The sequence below is a fragment of the Palaemon carinicauda genome, chromosome 39 (assembly GCF_036898095.1).
Source record: "Palaemon carinicauda isolate YSFRI2023 chromosome 39, ASM3689809v2, whole genome shotgun sequence".
Lineage (NCBI taxonomy): Eukaryota > Metazoa > Arthropoda > Malacostraca > Decapoda > Palaemonidae > Palaemon > Palaemon carinicauda.
In genome coordinates, this window is record NC_090763.1 from 24,811,263 (window position 1) to 24,835,109 (window position 23,847).

The 23,847-nt window shown below is 47.3% G+C and overlaps 1 protein-coding gene across 1 annotated transcript in view; it reads right to left on the reverse strand.

The window, feature by feature from the left end:
* The window catches only part of Ack (activated Cdc42 kinase), a 69,186-nt gene that overhangs the window by 16,656 nt on the left and 28,683 nt on the right, over nucleotides 1-23,847 (reverse strand). The window contains exons 2-3 of the mRNA XM_068363073.1: nucleotides 18,298-18,413; nucleotides 6,042-6,281 (exon numbers count right to left, since the gene is read on the reverse strand). Coding sequence (XP_068219174.1) covers nucleotides 6,042-6,281; nucleotides 18,298-18,396 — 339 coding nt within the window. The 5' untranslated portion in view covers nucleotides 18,397-18,413. The remainder of the gene's footprint in view (nucleotides 1-6,041; nucleotides 6,282-18,297; nucleotides 18,414-23,847) is intronic.

Below are 23,847 nucleotides of genomic sequence, written 5' to 3' on the forward strand. Positions count from 1 at the left end.
TTCCATGTTCTCGATCATTCCTGTCCGTCCAAAGTCGCACCCCAGCCCGTGTCTGATGTGTCCGAGAGGAGACGGCGGTCGGGTTTCTGAACAGCCAAAGGTAGACTTCCTTGAGAAGAAAGCTGTTCTTACACCACGCGAGAGAAGACCTCCTCTCTTCGGAAACAGGAACTGAGACCGTCTCTAGCGTCATGTCCTTTATCCAGTGAGCAGCTAGATGATACTGAAGGGGGGGAGGTGGATTCTCCCTAACACGATGAACAGGGCCAGCGATGAAAGTGTCCCTGTTAGACTCATCCACTACCTGACTGAGCATCGGTTCCTTCTCAGCATGCTCTGGATGCATTCTAGGGCTTGGAAGATCCTTGGGGCCGACGGAAAAGCCCGAAAAGCTCGACTCTGAAGATCCATACCCAGGGAGACAATGGTCTGGGATGGGATGAGCTGAGACTCCTCAAAATTGACCAGGAGGCCCAGTTCCTTGGTCAGATCCATAGTCCATCTGAGAATCTCCAGACAGCGACGACTTGTGGGAGCTCTTAAAAGCCAGTCGTCTGACGGAGCCGGACACAAGATCATGGTACTGCTGCACAGTCTGTGAACTGTCAACCATGGGGAAGCGAGGAAGTACAGTGACAACCCGAAGCTGTCTAGACTGTCTGGGTCGTACAGACAACTCCTTATCGGGTTGCTGAGGTTGCCGCACTGCGTCACAACAAGTCACTTCTGCTGGTTGTTGAACGTCTTCCCAGTGACATACTGACTCCGTAAACAAAAAATCCTTTAACAAGGACTAAGCTTGGACTGCATGTCTTGCAACACAGCTCAAGGTCTATGGGAGCAGGTGTGGTAACAGACGGGGTTAGTGACTGAAGTGGAACCATTACCTTCCCTGGAAGCATGGTATGCTTAAATAAAAGTCCATAGGAGGCTACGCAGCTAAAGGCTCCTCTCCAAATGACAGAGTCCTCAAGGGAATATCAGAAGGAGGGAGAAAAGCACTTTCTCATCTACAGGGACCATATCCGAGAAAAGTTAAGTTCTCTCAGTGAGGGTTTCAATGGTGCAAAAGCAGCAGACTAGAAGGCAACATTATGAAACTGCTTGACAGTCTAGTGAGTTGGCAACAACCAAAGATGTATGACTGAGAAGCATGCGGTAAGGTATGCAGAGCATGTTGTATGCAGAGCATGCTGTATGCAGAGCATGCTGTATGTAGAGCATGTTGTATGCAGAGCATGCTGTATGCAGAGCATGTTGTATGCAGAGCATGCTGAATGCAGAGCATGCTGTATGCAGAGCATGTTGTATGCAGAGCATGCTGTATGTAGAGCATGTTGTATGCAGAGCATGCTGAATGCAGAGCATGCTGTATGCAGAGCATGTTGTATGCAGAGCATGCTGTATGCAGAGCATGCTGTATGCAGAGCATGCTGTATGTAGAGCATGCTGTAAGGTAAGCAGAGCGTGTTGCATGGCGTTTAACATTTCTCAGAAATTCCATGACCAGTGCTAGAGTGCTTCATGCATGCTTGCATGGGGTTTTAATATCAACATAATATTTACCTTACATTCATAACTCATGATTCATTTTTGTTTTGAAGATATTTTTGCCATATTTTGCGATATTGTTAAAAATATATTGCAAGGAATACATATATATTTTTATATAAGTAAGACAAATAACCTCCATTATCATAATGTTTGTGTAGGCATACATGTATATGATTACAAATGCAAGTTATGAAAGTAATGAGGTGTTATTATTGTCATTTGTTATTTCTCAAGTTGAGGAGAAAGTGGCAGATGCATGCGTTGAGGTGGCTGACTCATAGCATGAGGTTGCTGCCTCAAGAGTTGCGCTTGCTGTAAGGGTTGCGGATGCGCAGTAGCAGGTTCCTGAGGAACGAGTTAAGGTTCCTGAGGTGTGAGCTGCGAGAGTTGAGATAGCGGCTGCGCAGAACGCAGTTCTTGTCTCGCGAGTTGAGGTTCCTGAGGAGCTAGCCTAAGCTGCAGCGAGTGCTGAGGTGGCTGCCTCATTGATGGAAGAGGTTGTCGTACCTCAAGAGATTGTTGCCTCGCTGGTGGAACCGCAAGCGGAAGCGGAGGAAGTAAGGCATAAGACTCCTGCTCCCATTGCTGAGGTTGCCTTAAGGAAGGTTAAGGTTGCTGCACAACGCTGGTAACTGGCAACTCAGAACGCGGTAAGGTAGCCTGAGGAACCTCAACTTCGTACGCCTGGCAGACTGGACTGCGGTGAGGCGGAGCTCTCGCAGGAGGAGGCGGAGGTTGCTGCACACCGCTGGTAACTGGCAACTCAGAACGCGGTAAGGTAGCCTGAGGAACCTCAACTTCGTACGCCTGGCAGATTGGACTGCGGAGAGGCGGAGCGTTCGCAGGAGGAGGTGTAACCTTCTCAGCCTGAAACTCACGCATTAAGACCCCAAGCTGCGACTGCATGGACTGCAGCAAAGTCGTCTTGGGATCAACAGACGATAAGGTCTGTTGTGGCATCGCCTTACCTCTCTTAGGAGGTGTGCAGTCACCTGAGACTGAGGAGAGTCAGAGCTAACCCAATGACTGCATCAGGGTTGTTGAACTCTAACTTCGTACGTCTGGCATAGGTCTGGACTTTACGTTTAAGAGGTCTTGAGACCTGAGACCAGCGTTTTCTCCCCGAAATTTCTTCTGCAGACGAGCAAAATAAGGGCTCAATCGTCTGCGGGTGGGAGTGACGGTCTCTTAAGACACGCCCGCAACCACCGAGGATACTTCTGTGTGCCGATCAAGGCCTGCCGAACCCTTTTGCCCTTCGACATTGCTTCTCCCCTGGGCTTGGGAGCTTGCAAGAGGTCCCGGACTGGGAGGACGACTGGCACGCACAGAAGTACCCTCACGCACAACACTGACACACTTTGCGCTAATCACTTATCACTTTTGATTTTCTGTTTGCACTTATTTCACTGAACTCGAAACTTTAAGTGGTTTGTACCTGAAACACGCAATTCTATCCTTTCTCAAAAGTTAGTAATTGCGAAAACAGAATTACAATGTAACAGAAAAATCTAATGAAAGATAAATAATTCAGTGGCTGGAAAGAGACTAAACACTAGATCAAATAAACTACGTTTAAAATCTCTCACCGCATAAAGCTTGAGAACAAGAAAAACTCTAGAAACGTTTACCTTCTTCCCCTAAAGAGACTAGGGAGAAGAGCAAAAACGATAACAACGTTACTCGCTTGAACGAAACGTTTATCCTCCTCTTTCTCCCTCCGTCTCTATCTCTCTCTCTCTCTCTCTCTCTCTTGACTTAGAACCTGAGAGAAGAGCCCAATCATATATATCGTTAACACATATTATTGTTAAAGGAAAATATTTCCCAAAATGAAAAGTTCCTTTGTAGAATTAAAACCATTAAGTTAAGAAAGAATGAACAAAACGCTAGACACGGTTACTCTTACTGCAACGTGACACCGTGAAAATTCTCTCTCTATCGTAACGATAGAGCGCAAGTTGAACGTTCTGAAACGTCAACAACTGCAGAGACAAAACAAAACGTTAGTTCAACTTTGAAAACAGTACGAGACTATCAAAGAAATTCTTTCAAAAACATTAAAATAGCATAATATGTTAACAGGTAAAACCGAAATGACGGGCTCAATGTTAATTAACTTCGGTACAAGAAAAGACCGCCTACCATTAGGAAAGGTCGAATATATAAAAATTAATTTTAATAATTTTATAATAAAAGGAAGTTAATCGAAGAGGCCTATAAAAGGCGGAGAGATATAAAATAAATCTATAACTTTTGTCAAGCAAAATTAAGAAAGAGAGTCTATACTCTCTTAGACACCAACACTTCCGTCTAAGGGAAGGGTCGGCCATTTAAAGGTGAAAGAGAGTTCATACTCTCTTCGTCACCATAATTAAATTAATTCCAAAAGCTAACTAAGCTAATATAGAAGTTTCTAGTATAGCGAATAGCTGCAAATTTTAGAGAAATACTTCACCAAACCGTGAACAATACTCCAAAATCATAAGCGTATCCAAGAACGTCTTGCCGGAAGCACGACAGAGGAAAAAGTGAGGTGGCGTCAACAACAAGTACTGTAGTACCTGGCCACAGGTGGCGCTTGTGAGTACACCCCCTTCTAGTATAGTGATAGCTGGCGTATCCCTCCCGTAGAATTCTGTCGGACAACGGAGTTGACAGCTACATGATTATCGGGTAAGTTTAATATTGAAAACTATAGCATTGAAATTTGGTCCATACAGTAACTTAAAGACATTATAGAACAATGAAATAAAAACTTTTTTTCCAATTTGTTTCATTTTTTTCTTCTAATTTTCCCTGATTTACATGGTTTATTTTCTTTTACCATAATGATGAAATTCACATCTAACAAATAAATGACTTATAGAAAAAAATTCATTTGATTGCAGGTTTACATCAGGTCTATGTACGATAGTAATCCCAGGTCTTAATATTAAGTATCAAGGGAGGAGATAGAATTTGAAAAATGCATTATTTTCAGGATAAATCACACTGGCATTACAAAACTAATGGTCAGAGGTAAAATCATGCACGGTTTGGAGATGTCCAAAATTACTTTAATAAGAGATATGAATGTTGAAGTGCTTTCCCTAAAAAATGGTATTCACTGGCTGCCCCCCCTAAAGATTAATGGGAGAGAGAGACTAGGGTCTGCTTTCTACAGAGCCAAAATAAAAAGTGCTGTATCGTTGCTACTGCGAGTGTGCATGGAGCGGCACGTCCAGCGGTGAGTAGTTACACCTCACTTAAAAGTCTTCTGGCTGTTTCAGCTGTCGCTGAAATATACCTCCACTGTAAATGGTGAAAGGGTTTATGTATATAGTACTGGAACAAATCTCATTTCAGTTGGCATACTATTATTATTATTGTTATTATTATTATTATTATTACTTGCTATGCTTCAACCTTAGTTGCAAAAGCAGGATGCTACAAGGCCAAAGAGCTCCAACAGGAAAAATAGTCCAATGAGGAAAGGAAACAAGGAAAATTATATATTTTAAGAACAGTAATAATATTAAAATAAATATTTCCTATATAAAGTATAAAAACTTGAACAAAACAAGAGGAAGAAAAATAAGATAGAATAGTGCGCCCGAGTGTACCCTCAAGTAAGAGAACTCTAACCCAAGACAGTGAAGTGGCAGACCATGTTACAGAGGCTATGGCACTAACCAAGACTAAAGAACAATGGTTTGATTTTGGAGTGTCCTTCTCCTAGAAGAGCTGCTTTCCATAGCTAAAGTCTCTTCTACCCTTACCAAGAGGAAAGTGGCCACTGAACAATTACAGTGCAGTAGTTAACCGCTTAGGTGAAGAAGAATTGTATGGTAATCTTTGTGTTGTCAGGTGTTTGGGGACAGAGGAGAAAATGTAAAGAATAGGCCAGACTATTCGGATGTGTAGGCAAAGGAAAAATGAACAGTAACCAGAAAAGAATCCAATGTAGTATTGTCTGGCCAGTCAAAGGACCCCACAACTCTCTAGCAGTAGTATCTCAATTCAAATAATTGGGTTTAACTTGAAAGAATCTCATCACAATCAAGTGGATGACATAAAGGCATGAAAAATCCTCTTAAAGATAAAACACCACAATATGAGATGTAAACACTGTGACAAAGCAAATTTTAAGATTTAAAACATGGCAGCCATGGACAGTGACGCATCATATTAGTAGTTATTGGGATATGGGAAGGCTAATCTTACAGATCCACTACTAAACCCCCAACATTTTAGCTTGTCAACTAAAGCTGCCATTTGAAAGCTTATAGCACAGTGAATGTCTGGTAAGAAAAAAGGAAGTAAAGTCATTTTCACCCCAACATGAGTAAGCAAAAAATAAGGACAAAAAGCATTTTCTTTATAAATCATCTTTAAAGAATTCTTTCAAGTACTCACTAGTTTTCCCTCAGCCTTTCTTCAAGCAGAAAAAAACCAATACTTGTATAACTAAATTATCACTTAACAAGATTTATGTAATACCCCACCTTTTCTTGAATAAGGCAAGTAAGGCTTGAGTTTTGTATATCAGAAGCTGCAGCTGCATTTTTATTCTTTCCTGAAGGAGAGGTCCCAGTTGACAAGATCTTTGACACCAAATTCCGTCGCCACGTCGCTGACCGCTTCTTCTTGACAGTCTCCAGTAATCGTCGGGCTGCAGGCTTTCCCAGCCCAATGTTTTCCAGGTCTTCAGGACGTACATAGTCAAAATGGCTTAACCTTGTTACCTGATAAAGAAGATACCAAACCATAATTTTTTAAAATGAAAATACAGTACTGCAATACTTTTTTGTCTTAGACCTTTTAAAATTTTGTATCACATATTTTGGTTTAACACATGGCCATATGCAAAAATATGAATGTTTAGAATATTGTTTTCAATGTTTAAATATAAACCTACGGTACACATAATACTTTAATGTACAGTATGCAGCAAAACTGGTGATACTTTTTTATTTTTGCTTCGGACAAGTGTTGTTCTTATGTTGCCACTTATTACAGTATTAAATCTTATATTTCACTTTGTAAACATGTGCATGTATAAGACAACATTGGGCACTTGCAATGGATAATTTTATCGTTGAATAATGTTAGATCATTAAAAAAAACTTTCATGCTAAAATGATATTTTAGAACAAAAACCCCTTATGGTAATGTAGCACGAATTCCTTTGCTAACATGACTCCGCGAGAGTCAGTAAGACTAATATTTGAGTTGTTTGTCTGGATAGAAGAATTCAAACTGGGAAAGAGGGAGTCTGGATGGAGAACAGTTTAAGCAGAGTGCTTTAGTCTAATGATAACAATTTATGCATTTGTTATATGATTTCAAAGTTATTACTTATTTTTTGCTTATGACGTTTTGTGTATAAAACAAACGGTAGTTAGGATCGTGATTTTCAAAGTTGCAATAAATTATTACAACTCATAGTTTAGACTAAGTCAACGCTACTTCTATAATTCTAATCTCCCAATGGTTTTTTCAGTTTGAGGAAAAATTGATAAATATATAAATAATTAATTAGAAAAACGAGGTGGTGAGTTATCTTTGCTATTAGAAATACAATTAATTCAACCTTTCTATCATTTTACTTTGACTTTACGAACAGAAGACTATAATCAGGTCAGACATATTCAGCCACACGCGTCATGTGCAGACTCTACAGAAAGACCATAACAACGTATCTTAAATTGTAATAATAACAATAATAAAAATAATAATGATAATAATAATGATAATAATAATAATAATAATAATAATAATAATAATGGTGATGATGATGACGATTATGAAAGAATAGCTCTGGAGACTAGGCCTATGCTATTGACTTTATAACTCTTTGTCTTCTTTTGCAGTTGTGCAGCAGCAGCTTCTTTCACCTCCTAGGATGGCTTTTCAATTTTTCTTCTTCATTGTATCATTTAGCCATCTATAAACAGTAGTTTCATTGATGTTAAGACTATCTATCTATATACTAGGGCACTTCCCCAACATCAAACAAATGATAAAAAAAGGGGACCTTACCTCTCTACACTCCTCCAACCATGACGAGGGACTCAATCGAGTTCAGCTGGTACTGCTAGGGTGCCACAGCCCACCCTTCCCCATTATCCACCACAGATGAAGTTTCATAAACTGAATCCCCTACTGCTGCTATATCCGCGGTCATCCAAGGCGACCGGAGGAAGCAGCAAGGCCTATCGGAACTGCGTCACAATCGCTCGCCATTCATTCCTGTTTCTAGCACGCTCTCTTCCCTCTCTCACATCTATCCTCCTATCACCCAGAGCTTTCTTCACTCCATCCATCCACCCAAACCTTGGCCTTTCTCTTGTACTTCTCCCATCAACTCTTGCATTCATCACCTTCTTTAGCAGACAGCCATTTTCCATTCTCTCAACATGGCCAAACCACCTCAACACATTCATATCCACTCTAGCTGCTAACTCATTTCTTAAACCCATTCTTATCCTCACTACTTTGTTCCAAACCTTATCTACTTGAGATACACCAGCCATACTCCACAGACACTTCATCTCAAACACATTCAAATTCATTCCCCACAACTCATCCATACATCACAGTTGGTACAATCACTTTCTCATACAGAACTCTTTTTACATTCATGCCTAACCCTCTATTCTTTACCACTCAATTCACTGCCCTCAACACTTCGCATCCTTCTTTCACTCTCTGACGTACATCTGCTTCCACTCCACCATTTGCTGCAACAACAGACCCCAAGTACTTAAACTGGTCTACTTCTTCAAGTAACACTCCATTCAACATGATAGACAACCTCGCACCACCTTCCCTTCTCGTAGATCTCATAACCTTACACTTACCCACATTAACTCTCAACTTCCTTCTCTCACAAACCCTTCCAAATTCTGTCACTAATCGGCCAAGCTTCTCTTCTGAGTCTGCAACCAGTACAGCATCATCCGCAAACAACAACTGATTTACCTCCTATTAATGATCATTCTCATCTATCAGTTTCCTATGGCCGCGGGGGCATAACAAATTAGAACAGCGCCAACGTAACCCTGGGTGTCGTAAGAGGCGACTAAAAAGGACAAGACGAGGGGGCTGCGAACACCCTCTCCTGTATTATATATTCCTGTGAGACATCGAAGAGGTGATGTTAAAACGATTAGCTACATCAATTTTTTATAAAGAATCTGGTGAAAAAAAACTTAACTAGAGTTACAGTTATCCGGTAGCTGTTGGGTAGCTCTAGCCATACAGTATTTGACAGGTGACTTGCTTGCGAGAGTGCCACCATGAGACAGCCAGTTGATGTCTGGTTAGACCCCGCCCACAACTACATCTCCAATACATTTTTTACGTTAAATACATAACTATGGTGGCTAAAAAGACAAGACTCATTAGGTATTTTTTCTTTTAATCATAATTAAAGATTATTGGGTTATTTTTTCCATAATGATCTAGCTGATATTTTGATAAAAAATATAGCATAAATTCTTTAAAATGACAAATTCGGAGATAATTTGTATTTTTCCTAACCATACAAACCTTAGCTATTTAAACTGGGTTTACCTTTCGGCGTAGCTGAAATTGACGAGCCAATAGATTTTAACGAGGATTAACTACCTCCGCGCTAGTTAGCGGGGGTAGGGGAAGGGGTAGCTTGCTACCCCTCCCCCCCCACACACCGGTGATTTGCTTCACTTCACTTAGAGGTAGGACTTGACTTGGGGGACAGGGCTGGCAGTCAAATATGTGTAAATAGCTAAGGTTTGTATGGGTAGGAAAAATACAAATTATCTCCGAGTTTGTCATTTGTTCCGTAACCGAAATACAAACCACGCAATTTACATTGGGTGACTTACCCCTTAGGAAGGGTGGAAAGTCCCCAGCCTTACTGACTTTGGCTTTACCCGGGGACTCCGACTCCAAGTGAGTAGCACTCGAGAAAAGGAGTCCCTGCACCTCACAAGTTCCTCGCTTCACAAGGAACGTGTGGCCTACATAAGTTGTGTGTGGAGGAAAGAGCATGACTCGTCCTATGGAGTTGACCTTGAGACCTTTAGATAGGATTCCAGGATAGGACGTTCCCAATACCACCTCGTCAGGGTATGGGGGACACGACAGTATTAAGCTTAATACTAGGAGCACAAGGAAGCATGGTTTACCTGCAGAGGTTGAGGTCAGCTATGCGGAGACCAGGATGCTGCTTCCCCAAGAGAGGGGAGGATGAAGAAAGAAGTAAGGGTCAGACATACTCTTTCATTCACGCAGACTAAAACCGGGTAACAACGCCCTCAACCTACTGCTACTTGTCCATAAAGGAGCCTGAGGTAGACCATCTGTTGTGCAGCCACCACAGGGCCGATAGAAAAAGTATCGAGGCTCCTTTGGGTCACGTCCTGCAGGTAGTGGGCTGTGAAGGTCGTCTGACGCTTCCAGACCCCAGCTTGAAGTACCTGTGTCACAGAGAAGTTTTTCTTGAAGGCCAGGGACGTAGCGATGCCCCTGACGTCGTGTGCCCTAGGGCAACGTGACGGAGGAGGGTCCGGATTCAAGGCATGATGGATAACCCTTCGAATCCAAGCCGAGATGGTGTTCTTGGTGACCCTCCTCTTCGTCTTGCCTGTGCTAACAAACAATGCTTGCACCTGAGGACGAACTGCAGCTGTTCTCTTCAAGTAACACCTCAGACTCCTAACTGGACATAATAGCAGCTGGTCTGGGTCGCTTGTTACAGAACGGAGACTCGCGACCCTGAAAGAGTCGAACCGTGGGTCCGGCACTCCAGGATTCTGAGTCTTGGCAACAAACTCAGGGACGAACCTGAACGTTACCTCCCCCCATCCCCTTGAATGAGCGACGTCGTACGAGAGACCATGAAGTTCACTAACTCGTTTGGCAGAGGCCAAAGCGAGCAGGAAAGCGGTCTTCCAAGACAGGTGGCGATCAGAGGCCTGGCGTAATGGTTCGAAGGGAGGTCTCTTAAGAGCCCTGAGGACCCGAACCACGTTCCAAGGAGGAGGTCTCACTTCCGACTGAGGGCAGGTAAGCTCATAGCTACGTATGAGTAGATAGAGTTCCAGCGAGGAAGAAATATCCACTCCTTTCAGCCTAAAAGCCAAGCTTAAGGCTGAGCGATAGCCTTTCGCCGCTGAGACCGAAAGGCGCAGTTCCTCCCACAAATAAACGAGAAACTCCGCTATTGTTGGAATAGTGGCATCAAGTGGAGAGATACCCCTCCCACGACACCAACCACAGAAGACTCTCCACTTCGCCTGGTAGACTCCCTCAGAGGACTTTCGCAGGTGCAGAGACATTCTCTCTGCAACCTGTTGCGAAAAGCCTCTCTCCGTGAGGAGACGCTGGACAGTCTCCAGGAGTGAAGCCGAAGCAAGGCTACGGCCCTATGGAAGATGTTGCAATATGGTTGTCTGAGTAGCTCGTGTCGTGGGGGAAGTTCTCTCAGGAGCTCCGTCAGGAGCTGCAGAAGGTCCGGGAACCATTCCGCGTGATGCCATAGCGGAGCTATCAGAGTCATCGACAAGTTGACCGATAGTCTGGTCCTGTTGAGCACCCTTCTCATCAGACAGAATGGTGGGAAGGCGTACACGTTGATGTTGTCCCACCGTTGTTGGAAAGCATCTTGCCAGAGTGCCTTGGGGTCCGGGACTGGGGAGCAGTACCGGGGCAGTTTGAAATTCAAAGCTGTCGCGAACAGATCCACGATCGGGGAACCCCACAAAGTCTGGACTTTGTTGGCTATCTGAGGATTCAAAGAACACTCGGTACTCACTATCTGCGAAGCCCTGCTCAGACTGTCGGCGAGCACATTCCTCTTGCCAGGAACGAAGCAAGCTGATAGTGTTATCGAGTGGACTTCGGTCCACCTCAAAATCTCTACTGCAAGATGGGAGAGCTGCTGCGAAAAAGTACCTCCCTGCTTGTTGATATAAGCCACTACCGTGGTGTTGTCGCTCATCGTCACCACGGAGTGACCCGCCAGGGTCCGTTGGAACTGTTGAAGAGCCAAAAAGACGGCCTTCATTTCTAAAGGTTGATGTGCAGGTATTTTTCTGATTCTGATCAAAGGCCTGAGGTCCTCTGGTTCAGAATGTGCGCCCCCCACGCTTCTTTTGACGCGTCTGAAAACAGTGTCAATTCCGGGGGGAGGACGAGAAGATCCACTCCCTTTCGCAGGTTCTCGTCGACCAGCCACCACCGCAGGTCCGCCTGTTCCGAAGGTCCTATCGGGACCTGAACGCCCGGGGAATCGGATCCTTGATTCCACCGGGACTTGAGCCGCCACTGCAGGGATCTCATCCTGAGACGGCCGTTTGGAACCAGACGGGCCAGGGAGGACAGGTGACCTAAGAGACGCAACCACGATTGGGCAGGAAGCTCCTCTCGCCTCAGGAAGGGTTCCGCCACCCACCTCAGCCTTGCTATCCTGTCGTCTGATGGAAAGGCTTTGTGGAGATTGGTGTCTAACAACATGCCTAGATAAACCAGTCGTTGGGACGGCTGCAGAGAGGACTTCTCGAGATTTACCACGATCCCCAGATCCTGGCAAAGTCCCAGAAGCCTGTCTCGGAGTCGAAGAAGGGTCGACTCCGAGTCTGCTAGGATCAGCCAGTCGTCCAGATAACGGAGGAGACGGATGCTGTTCCTGTGCGCCCAAGACGAAATCAGGGTAAACACTCTGGTGAACACCTGAGGTGCTGTGGAGAGACCGAAGCACAGCACCTTGAACTGGTAGGTCTTGCTGTCTAGGCTGAATCTCAAGTACTTCCTGGAAGACGGATGGATTGGGATCTGGAAGTACGCGTCCTTCAGATCCAGTGTGCACATGAAGTCTTGTGGTCTCACCGCAAGTCTGACCGTGTCCGCTGTCTCCATGCTGAACGGAGTTTTCTTGACAAACTTGTTCAGAGCTGAGAGGTCGATGACGGGTCTCCAGCCTCCAGACGCCTTCTTTACAAGAAAGAGTCGACTGAAGAAGCCTGGGGAGCCGTCAACGACCTCCTGGAGAGCATCCTTCTTGAGCATGGTCTCGACTTCCGCCCAAAGGGCTAGCCCCTTTACCGATCCCATGGCATAGGAGCTCAACGACACTGGATTCGCTGTCAGGGGAGGTTGAAATGTCGTGAATGGGACGCGATACCCTTGGCCGATCACGGAGACCGTCCAAGCATCGGCCCCATGTTGCTGCCACCTGTGCACGCAACTTTGAAGGCATCCCCCCACAGGTGGACACGCGGGGGGACTGCCACTCCTAGCGTTTGCGGCCGCGGCCGCTCCCTCTAGGAGCCTTGCCTCCCCTGGAGGACTTACCGGCCCTCTTGTCCTTGGCAGGAAAGGGCTGGGGCTTAGACACAACTTTCTTAGCTGCCGGCGCCTGCTTCGGTGTCTTGCGAGACTGCTGCTGATGTTGCTGCGGAGCTGGAGGCTTGTAGGGCCGAGATGCAAGGGCCCTCTGGAGAAGGGAGTCCTGGCTAGACTGCCTACACCTCTCAGCTGTACGTTCCATGTTCTGGGGCTCAAACAAATTCCCCCCGAGGAGGGAGGCGTGTCTGAGCCTGTTGACATCCACGGCGGGGACCTTCGGATGGATCTTCTAGGTCACCGCATCACGACGCTTCAGCACAGAGTTGGCCCACAGGTTGGTAACCTGATGTGCCAGGAACTCGATGGAGTGAGTACCCGAGAGGAGGAAGGTCTCCAGGGCCTTCCTATTGCTCTCCTTAGACAGATCCTCAGAGTGCAATAGGATGCCCAGAGAACCTAGCCAGACATCCAGCCATGAAGTGGCCTGCATGGCGCACTTTGCGACCTTCTCATGGCTCAGGATCTCCGACGCCGAGAACGCCACCTGCCGGGCGGAGAGCTTCTCAAGAGGAACTCCCCTAGTAAGCTCTTCTACAGAATGGTGGAGGGGAAGAGCGAGGCTAGACTCCCCCATGATCTCAAAATACCTCCTCTGCTGGAGACGAGGAGGTGGGAGGAGTTTGTTCCCGGCAGAGGAACGACTGGAGGAAGCGAGTACTGCGAGCTGAGCGTTGGCCCTGGCTCTGGCACTCTTCAGCCCCTGGGACCAGGGCAGAGCCACGCTGGCCTTTGGGGGCTTCTGAGTTCCATAAACCTGATCCAGGACCGTGTCCTTGCCTTCACGGGGGGCGATCACAGGGTCCATGAACCCGTTGAGCTGTCTCATCAGGCCCAAGACCTGCCAGAAGGCATGCTCAGACTCTTGCTGCTCTCCTCCCTGCGGACTGGCAGCTAAGTCTCCTGTCCCCGGAAGCTCTTCCTGGGGAGACACGTGGACGTTCTCCGGGGTCTAGCTGGTTCCTGACGAATACGTGCAGAAGACTTCGGCAACGTCTTGGAGTCCTTGGGTTCCTTCCTGGGCGGGATACAAGACTCCAGCAAAGTGGTCTGGTAGGCACCTTCCGCGCGAGACGATTCTCCTTCACGAGGAGGTGACTCCCCCCTTGGTGCCGAGGGGGAGACCGCCGCCTCACTGGACTCTCCCGAGGATGGAAAAGACTCGTCTACGGGAGAAGGAGAAAACGACTGCGAAGGGGACGGGGCCTTCCTGACGGACCTCTTAGGAACCAACTTCTCCCTGGGAGAAGACACCAAGAAGTTCACTCCTCTCCTTCTCTTCAGCGGGGGCGAGGCCGTCGCTGGCTTGTGTCCTAGATCGGCGAGTGCCGGCTTCATAGCCTTCACTAACGCCCGCATCAGAGGACCAAACCAGGACTGCCGAGACACGGACACAGAGTCCGAAATTCCCGCTGGAGGGAAGGGGGATCGGGCGATCCTTCGGAGTGGACACCACTGGACCTGCCTGCAAAAAAGAAGGGGAAGAGAGTTGCCTTGACCTCTCCGAAGGTCCTTCCTTGTCCTGCAAAAGAGACCTGCGCTTAGGTGGAGGCGATCCCGACTGCGACCTGGCGACACGCGTCCCTGCTGCTGCCGCGAGCTGCGGAACCCGACGCGAACGGGGGTCGTGCTGACGCTCGTGCGAGGGTGATACGAAAGAGTCGCGCACGAGAGGCTGTTGGAGTGCGGGCGCGCAATCGCGAGGAGACAAACGAGCGCGGGGGCGATCGCGAGCGGGCGCGTGGGCGAGCTGGTGAGTGAGCGCGTTGGCCCGTTGGTGAGTGAACGCACTGGCGAGTGGGCGAACGAGAGCGCTCAGGAGACCGCTGAGGGCCAGAGGACCGATAGTGTCCTGGAGACCTGTGACGGAATGAGAGAGCGATGGCGAGTCGGTGATCGATGGCGCGTTGGTGAACGCTGGCGCGCAGGCGAGCGATGGCGCGTTGGCGAGCGATGGCGCGTAGAACGCGCAGGCGAGCGACCGCGCGTGGGCGAGCTGATCGCAGGGGACCCATGTTTCTCCGGATCTGCTGGGCGCTGACGCGTAGGAGAGCGCTTGCGCGCAGGCGATGTATCACGAGGAGGATCTGGAGATCGCCGGAGCTCAGGGGAACGCTGACGCGCTGGTGATCGTTGACGCGCAGATTGCTGACGAGCAGGAGAACGTTGCCGCGTCGGAGATGGCTGTCGCGCTGGAGAATGCTGGCGAGCAGGGAGGCGTCGCGTAGAAGGCTGCGCACGAGCTGTTGGCGCGACGCGCAAAGGCGAACGCTCGCGAGTGGGCTTAGGAAGAGGAGGCGCGTGGGCGTGCAGGAACTCTAGATGTACGCGCAGGAGACCACGCGCGTTGCTGCGCAGGAGAAAGCTGACGAGCAGGATCGCGAGGGCGAGGAGAAGTTGAGTCCTTGCCCATGTCCTGAATCGGAGTTCTAGGGCGCGTGGGCGCACAGGGCGCGTGTCAGGAACTGGTAGCGCAGGTGCGCGTTGACGAGCAGGAGATCTAGTGCGCTCAGGAGACCGTTGGCGCGCTGGGTGCGCAGCAGGAACAGGAGGATGTTCGTTGTCCTTAGGAGAGCACTGGCGAGCAGTAGGGCGTTGATCATCAGAAGAGCGCTGGCGAGCAGGAGAGCGCTGGCGATCAGGAGAGCGCTGACGAGCAGGAGAGCGCTGACGAGCAGGAGAGCGTTGGTGTGCAACTACGCGTGAACGCGCAGAAGGGCGCGCAGGGGAACCATGACGCGCAAGGGAAGCGCCCACACTGTGGGCGACATCCCTTTGCCCCGAAGGGACCGGTGCCCGTCGGCTGACGAGATCAGACTGCTGGCCGTCTGCACAGGAAGTAGAAGGTCTGGAAGGCGTGGGAGAATGTGAACGATCCCCGGATAGGTTTAAGGACGCGGCTGCTACAGACTGCTTCTGGTGAGGAGAGTCCCCATCGGAGGACGGAGGAGGAGAAGACTCGAAAAGGCGACTCTTGACACCCTTATAGGGAGACGGGAGGCCCTTGCGGCGAAGCGGACGATGAGCCTTACGGCGAAGGCGGCCACGAGGGAGGTCGTCAGGATCATCAGTCCTCCGAAGAGGAGTCTCAGTCAGAGTGCTCCCCCGAGGGGGAGACTTAGCCGCAGGAGAGCCCGTAGGACCCCCTTCCCCCTCCGAAGGATGTACAGAAGGGGGAGGAGAGCCTTCAGTAATGTCATCACCATCAGGAGCCGCAGAGGTTTGACCAGACTCGTCGGAAGCCTCTGCCACCACGACGTCGACGATAGACAGAGGATCTACCTCTGCTATCACCGGCGACTGCTTGACAGCAGCCCCTAACTGAATATGGTCAAACAGGGCTTCCTTGGAGGGCAGGCCCTTAAGCAGTGAAAAAGATCATCATTATACAGTACATAGAGTTAACATTATCAAAATCCTCCCCCGGAGGAGGAGGGGGAACCGCCCCGCTATGGGAGGCGACGCCCTCTCCCACACCCCGAGGTCGGGAAACAGAACTAGGGCCTGCGCTCCCACTCGGCGGCCTCTCACTGGGAGCCGGACGAGGGGGAGCTTCGGAGGAGGTTTGGGCGGTGGAAGAAGAGTCCCGAGAGCCTTCCTCCTTCAAGGCAACCCTCGAAGGAGAACGGTCTCTCTTGGACTTCTTCTTACGCCGGCGGGCAAACCTCTCCCACTGGGAGGCAGACCACTCCCTACACTCACTACATGTATTTTCACTATCACACCGTCGGCCTCGACACTGCGGGCAAAGGGTGTGAGGATCGGTATCCACCGCAGACATGAAGGTACCGCAAGGGCGGCCGGCAATCCCAGGCCACTTGCGCATGATGAACAGCAAAGGGCGAGGCCAACTTCAAACACACAAAGCTGAGGAAAAGCAAAGAAAAGATTAAGGCTGTCAAAAACGAGGACGATAGACAGAGACGTCTGCACATCGTCCGAGCCAAAAGTGAAGTGAAGCAAATCACCGGTGTGTGGGGGGGGAGGGGTAGCAAGCTACCCCTTCCCCTACCCCCGCTAACTAGCTCGGGGGTAGTTAACCCTCGTTAAAATCTATTGGCTCGTCAATTTCAGCTACGCCGAAAGGTAAACCCAATGCAAATAGCGTGGTTTGTATTTCGGTTACGGAACAAATCATGTTTAACAAACTGTATCTTTTATTGAGCTAAGTTTCAAAATGCTTCGTCCCCAAGAACCTAGTCTCATCAGAAATGTGAAGAATGTGAGAGTTGTCAGTTAAAGACTTTCAAACAAAAATCACTGAATTCGGGTATCACCAGTTTTGCTGTAAACTATGCAGTAGAGTACATGATTATCAGTAGGGTAGCATATTTCTTTGTTTCCACTTTCTAACAGAAATAACACATTAATGTTACCATATACTTTCCAGGAATATAAGTAATAATAATGTAATTAGTTTTCATTTCATACACCATATACTCTGCTAATTTAAATAGCTTTAATTCATTGAAAATGATAAACAATGCCTGCACATTATGCTCATCATTTCAAAATAATAAATTCCTTAGTTGGAATATTTTTTAATGTAAGGGACTGCTTATTATTCATAACTTTCATAATCAATTAGACTTTGATATTAACTACATTCATAACTGGAAATGGAATTAATTTTCATGAAAATAGAGATACACTAGGAGAGGATACATTAGTGATGCTATTTCTTCAATTTATAATACAGTAATCAAATGAAAATGCATTAATATTCACATTCTGGCAAGGAACACCACAAACATAAAACAAGATATGGACTGATGTTTCTTCTTCAGTCATCTAGAGAGTAAACACTTTTCCAAGATTACTATTGCATTACATATTGTACATTATAGAAAAGAATTAATGTATAAGCTGAAGATATATACCTATATAAAACACATTAATAAATAACCTTCAATCAATATAAGCTGCACTCTAATTAATAAAAAACAGTGCAATATACAGCACAGAACTATGCTATGAACCCTATATAATATAAGATTATGTAAATATACAGTAATGTGTTTCTACCTCGCACTACTGTACTACAAAGGCAAACATAAATATCTTTTTCAGGCCTCATCAATAGGTTGACAAAGCACAAAGTACAGTTGTACACAGGAGTCCCTGATACATCTTGCTCAGAAGTGCACCCTGTCACACCTTTCCTTTGCAGCAAGTAACCACTAAGATAACGTAGGGAGAGATGGCAGAAGTGGTGAGCCAGGCTGAATATAGGATCTCGTTTGCAGTAATGGTGTAGCTGGGTGCACTTCCTCAGAAAGAGGTGTACCAGAACTTCCTATGTTCAACTGTACATTGGGTGCAAATATGAATGTGATAGGTAAATTACATTTTACTAAACACATATAGTACCTGTAAATCATCTCGAATTCTTGGGAAAAATTGACCAAGCTGTACATCAGCAAGTATTCCTCGAATGGTCTCGAGATCATCCTCCCCAACATCACCCATTACATGTATCTACAAACCTGGAAATATGGTAGCAATAAAATAAGTGTTAAAATGACATTGACACAGTAAAATAGCTAATTTATAACAAAATGACATATTTGGAAATAACCTGTATTTTTCATAACTAAAGTACACAAACCTGAAGCTCTTTACAAGGGAGATATACTTCAGCGACAGCTGAAACTAGCCGTAAGACTTTTATGCAAAGTGTAACTACACTCCACTATTTAGGGGAGGGGGAGCAGTAGGTAGACCAACCACCCTACTAAAACCAAAACTAGTAACTGAACGCCCCTTTGCAAATGCGGCAGGACTTCCTGGGGAAAGGTGATGGGGGACCAGTATGTGAAAAGAGCTCAAGTTTGTATAGTTAGGAAAAATAAAAATTATTTCCAAATTTGTCATTTGTTCAGGCACTATAGACAAACTTTAAGCTCTTTACAATGGAGACTCATCCCTAGGGGGTTGGAAGTCCAAAAAACCAACTGGCTGGTGACTGACCCGGTGTGTTACTCTGTGCTTCACACGAGCTGTTTAGAGGCACCCTGTCACCTCACTAACTCTGAGAGTTAATGGCTTGGTCAATCTGTATTAAGGTGTAAGAATTCAGCATTGTGACTTGAGCAAGTAAGCATAAACTCAAGAGCTAAACTCCACAATTAACCTACACATTGCACAAGGGACAATGGTACCTACTTGCACTAAGAGGAAGTCAGCTTGCAGAGTTTCTTTGTTACTGAAACCCCTAAGAGAGGGGAGAATGAAGTAAAGGGAGGCCAGTCACTCGCACATTCATTCCAGTCTTACTACCGGGTAACATCTACCCTTAACCAACTGCTACTTGTCCTACAAGGAAGCAGAAGGTGTTAATGACCATGTCTTGTGCAGCCACCACAGGTCTTATTGAAAAGTTGTCTTGGTTCCTGTGAGTTCATCTTGCAGGTAGTGGGCCGTGACTTGGTTTGACGTTTCCAAACGCTCGCTTGTAATACCAGCATTACTGAAAAATTCTTTTTGAATACCATGGAAGTCCTAACACCCGTGATGTCGTGAGCTCAAGGTTGTCAGTCGGGAGTAGAGCAGCATGGTTGCAAGGCTCATTCCATCACTTACCTAATCAAAGAGATAGAGTTCTTTGTTATCCTCCTCTTCACAAAGAGCCTATTGATCTGAGGGCGAGCTCTGGTAGTTCGTTCAAGATACTTTATGAGCGCCCTCATAGGGCATAGTAACAACTGACTTGGATTCTCTGTTTCAGAATAGAGACTCAATCCTGAAGGGCCCGAATCTAAGATCCACTAAAGCTGGAATTTGAGTCTTAGCTACAAACTCAGGGGTGAAGCTGGGTGTCAAAGAGTGTCAGCCTTGAATGTGCGACGTCATATGACACACCACGCAGCTCACTGACTCTCTTTGCATAGGCCAGGGCTAACATGAATGAAAACCCTTCAAGGTCAAGTCACAGTCTGAAGACAGACAAAGAAATTCATGAGGAGCTCCTTTCTGGGAATATAACTTGCAACACATTCCAAAGAAGAGGTCTGACGTCCGACTGAGGGCAAGTGTGCTTGAAGCTGTATATGAGAAGTGACAATTCCATCGAGGAGGAAATGTTAACTCTGTTCAGTCTAAGGCGATGCTCAAGGCTGAGCAATAGCCTTTCCCCGCCGAGACCGAGGAAAGTTTTGCCTCCCTGAGGTACAACAAAAACTCCACTACCATTGAAATAGTGACACTGAGAGGATAGATGCCCCATCCAGGACACCAACCACAAACGACTGACCACTTTGCCTGATATATGGCAACAGACGACTCACAGAGATATCCTGCTATCCTTCTCGCAACCAGTTGCAAAAAGCCCTATGTTGTGTAGTCTGAAGTCTGTCCTGATCGAGAAGGGTCTCCCTCGAGTCTGCTAGAATCAACCAATCGTCTAGATACTGAAAGAGAAGAATGCCGTTCTTGCAGGCCCAGGAGGTCACTAGAATAAACACCCGTGTTGCTGCGGACAGGCCAAAATACAGCACCTTGAATTGGTACATCTTTCTGCATAGTGTGAATCTTAGGTACTTCCTTGATGTTGGATGAATGGGAATCTGAAAGCACAGTATGCATCTTTGAGGTCTAGTGATATCATGAAGTCTTTTGGTCTGATGGTGTTTAACCGTCTCCATTTTGAATGGAGTTTGTTGAAAAAACTCGTTCAGGACAGAGAGGTCAATGACCAGTCTCCAGCCTCCAGACATCTTTTGTACAAGAAATAGATGACTGTAGAAGTCTGGAGACCCATCTAGGACCTCTTGGAGAATGTCCTTTTCTAACATGGTCTGGACTTCAGTCTGAATAGTCTGTTCCTTTGCAGATCCCCTAGCATAGGAATGGAGAATCAGAGGAGGGAGAGGGCATGAATGGTACAGGGTATCCCATTCTCAGTACGGAGACCAACCAAGGTTCTGCCCCATGGAGCATCCACCTCTGCCACCTTTTCTGTAAGCATCTACCCCCCCCCAGTGGACTGGTCAGGAGAATAACCCCGTTTCCCCCTCCTGTGTCCTCTACCTCTCTTAGAGCCCTTAGATCAAAAGGACTGCATCGGAGCTTGATGTTGAGCTGCCTGTTTCTGGGGTTGTAACCCTTCTTATGTCCCTGGCACTTTGCCGGAGATGATCACTGTGGCGTTGGTGCCGAGTAGTATGGGTGAGAAGTCATTGCCCTAAGAATGAGGAGGGAATCTTCGCTTGCCTTCCTCCATCTGTCTGCAACTGTCTAAATGTCCTCCACATTAAAAAGGGAGAAGCCCTCCATTGAGGAGTTACGAAGCTTCATCGCTTCTCTCCTAGGCACCTACCACTGGAATTTTGAGACAACCAAGTCCCATCACCTCAAAACTCAGTTGATCCACTGGTTGACGGTACTGTTGGTTAAGAACTCCATCGTCCACGCACCCAAGAGAAGGAAGGCCAACATAACCTCCCTAATCTAGGCAGTGGAGAAATCCTCGTTCTTAAAGAGGCAACCCACAGACCCCAACAAGTAATCCAACCATGAAACATCTTTCAAAATACACTTTGCAACACATTTCTTGTTTGCGCCATCCTTGCAGTGCATTAAGTTTGTCCAGGGACACATTCTGAGTTAATGCCAGAATGGAATGGATGGATCTAAAGGGAGCAGAGAAGGGTCGTCATCCACAATCTCATAGTGCTTCCTCTGACATACATAGGGTGGGGAAACCAAACGAGATGAGTTCACAGAACTGACAGACTGTGATGCTCCTGCTACTTGGACGTAAGCCCTCTTCTTGGCACTCCTAAGACCCCTTGACCAAGGCTAAGCAACCTTGGTCTTGGTAAGCCTGGGAGCATTACAGTAGAGGTCTAGGACTGTGTCCTTGCCTTCAGTTGGAACCTGATCCAGTTTCCCAAAGGAATTGATATGACTTTCTAATGTAAGAAAGAACTTGGAGAAAAACGTGGTCAGTGTCTTTGTTCCAAGGGGAATATCTTGGGCCTGGCGGACGTAGGCAGCATACCATTGGAATGCTACAAGCCGTCGTTAAAGAATTCTTACTTCTTCGAGCTCGCACCCATAGCGGCCTGGGGAGGGTGTTGGTCGTCAACAGAAGTGCATCAAGAAAAAGAATGTGCCCTCAGAAGGACGCTTACAGAGAAGAAAGAAGGAACCGACAGACCTTCCCTTTAAGCTGGCCGGTCAGATGTTGAGAGGCAAATACTTAGGGATGATCTTGGCATCCTTCCTTTTCCATGCGCGGATGTTAAAGTTCGCGAGAAGGGAGGATCATCTCTCCTTCCTCTCAGACTCCTTAGGCCTTGAAATTTCAGAGGAAGTGGGAGGAGAGGAGGGTTTCAAACAGTCTAGGTCTAGAGGAGCCTCTGTTACCGGAGCGGATGGTTGCGAACGGTCTAGATTTATAGGCATCAGCTTATAGTTATCCGTAAATAATACCTTCCTCAGACATCTCGATCCTCCGCTAATCCTGGGGTGGAGTTCCCCGGAGGATGAGTGGATGCAAGATGACGCCGTTTTCTCTCTTGCGGTTAGATGGGTATAATCCCCAATCTCTCCCAGTCAGGATCCTGGCTGGTGTTCGAGGACTTGGTACTTGGATATTTTTGATACCTGGACGACCGCTGTGGGGAAGGAAGGCTGGGCATCGCTGTAGGACGAAATTGCCTAGCAGAACTGCTATGCCTTGGGTCAACTGGGCCACCACCACTCCTAGAGGAACCTGAAACCTCCAATGGAATGGTAGGTGTACCTGGAGGAGGTGCAACTGGAGGGGCGTCGGTCGGTCCTGAGACTGCCTGATGCACTGCATGCAACAAGTCCATGAACCATGGTCTGCCGTTCGTGGAAGGAAGCGTTCCCTTAGGGGTGCCACTAAAATGTTTCCTTGGTTTTGATGATGTACCAAGAAAAGTTAAGAGCATGTGAGGATGAGCCATTGTGCTCTTCTCAATGATCTGCAAGCACTGTCTGTACAACTACCATGCTGCAAGGAGAATATTACCAAAGCCACATTACCTTGCAAGGGTGCTTGCTGCTTACCCTGATGGAGAGGGGAAAGAACGCGAGGCGAGAGTTTGCGAGATGAACACTGGCGAAGCAAGAGCTGGCGAGAAGCGCTAGCGAACACACCTACATCAGCGAGTCCAGATAAGCTGGTATCTACCTGTACTTGTTGCCTTGCCACCTGGGCGAGCTAGCACTCACCTGTGCGCATGCAGATAAGGGAAGGAGAACTCACTATGGTGAGCAGAATGCATAGTTGAGGGAGCACGCCGACTGCAAGACTGAGGTTAGTGTCTGCCGCAACTAGTGCTTCAGGGAGAAAGACTCCCCTGCTCATCATTTCCCTTAAAGGTGAGAGGTATGCAGCCTTCCTCTCCCCTAAGGGCAAGGAAGGCTGGGCTACTGCAGTACGCTTGTACACAGGTAGAGTAGCAGGTTCTCCCTCGTGAGAGGTTGAAACCTTAGGTACAAGCTCCTGGAAACTTGACCTAGCAAAGCAACGAGCACTCTGGTGTGAATTACGGACACGACGGCAGGGAGCAGGAGCTGCGAGCAGCCACCTAACTCCATCATCGTCAAGCTATGAGAAGCTTTATTCTGAAGAGCTAGAGCGAGGCATGGAAGAATCCAATACCAACAGTGGTAACCCCAGGGGGAAGACCACTCAGGCAAAGGAAGTTTTTTCCATTAGCGTGAAGGTTGTCCAATACCTGTGGTCACTGAAGGAAGCTCTTTCCACAAGCAGAGAAGCTGCTTAACAGCAGCCATGAAGGGTAACCCTCCCGTGAGGGGGTGGGTTGCCCAATACCTGGAGGTGGACCTCTGGGCAATGCACTCTGCTTCCCCTCCAGCTGAGCAAACTAAACAGAAGATTGGCATCAAGTGCTACCATTGGAACAGAGCCAAAGTAGTTCCCAA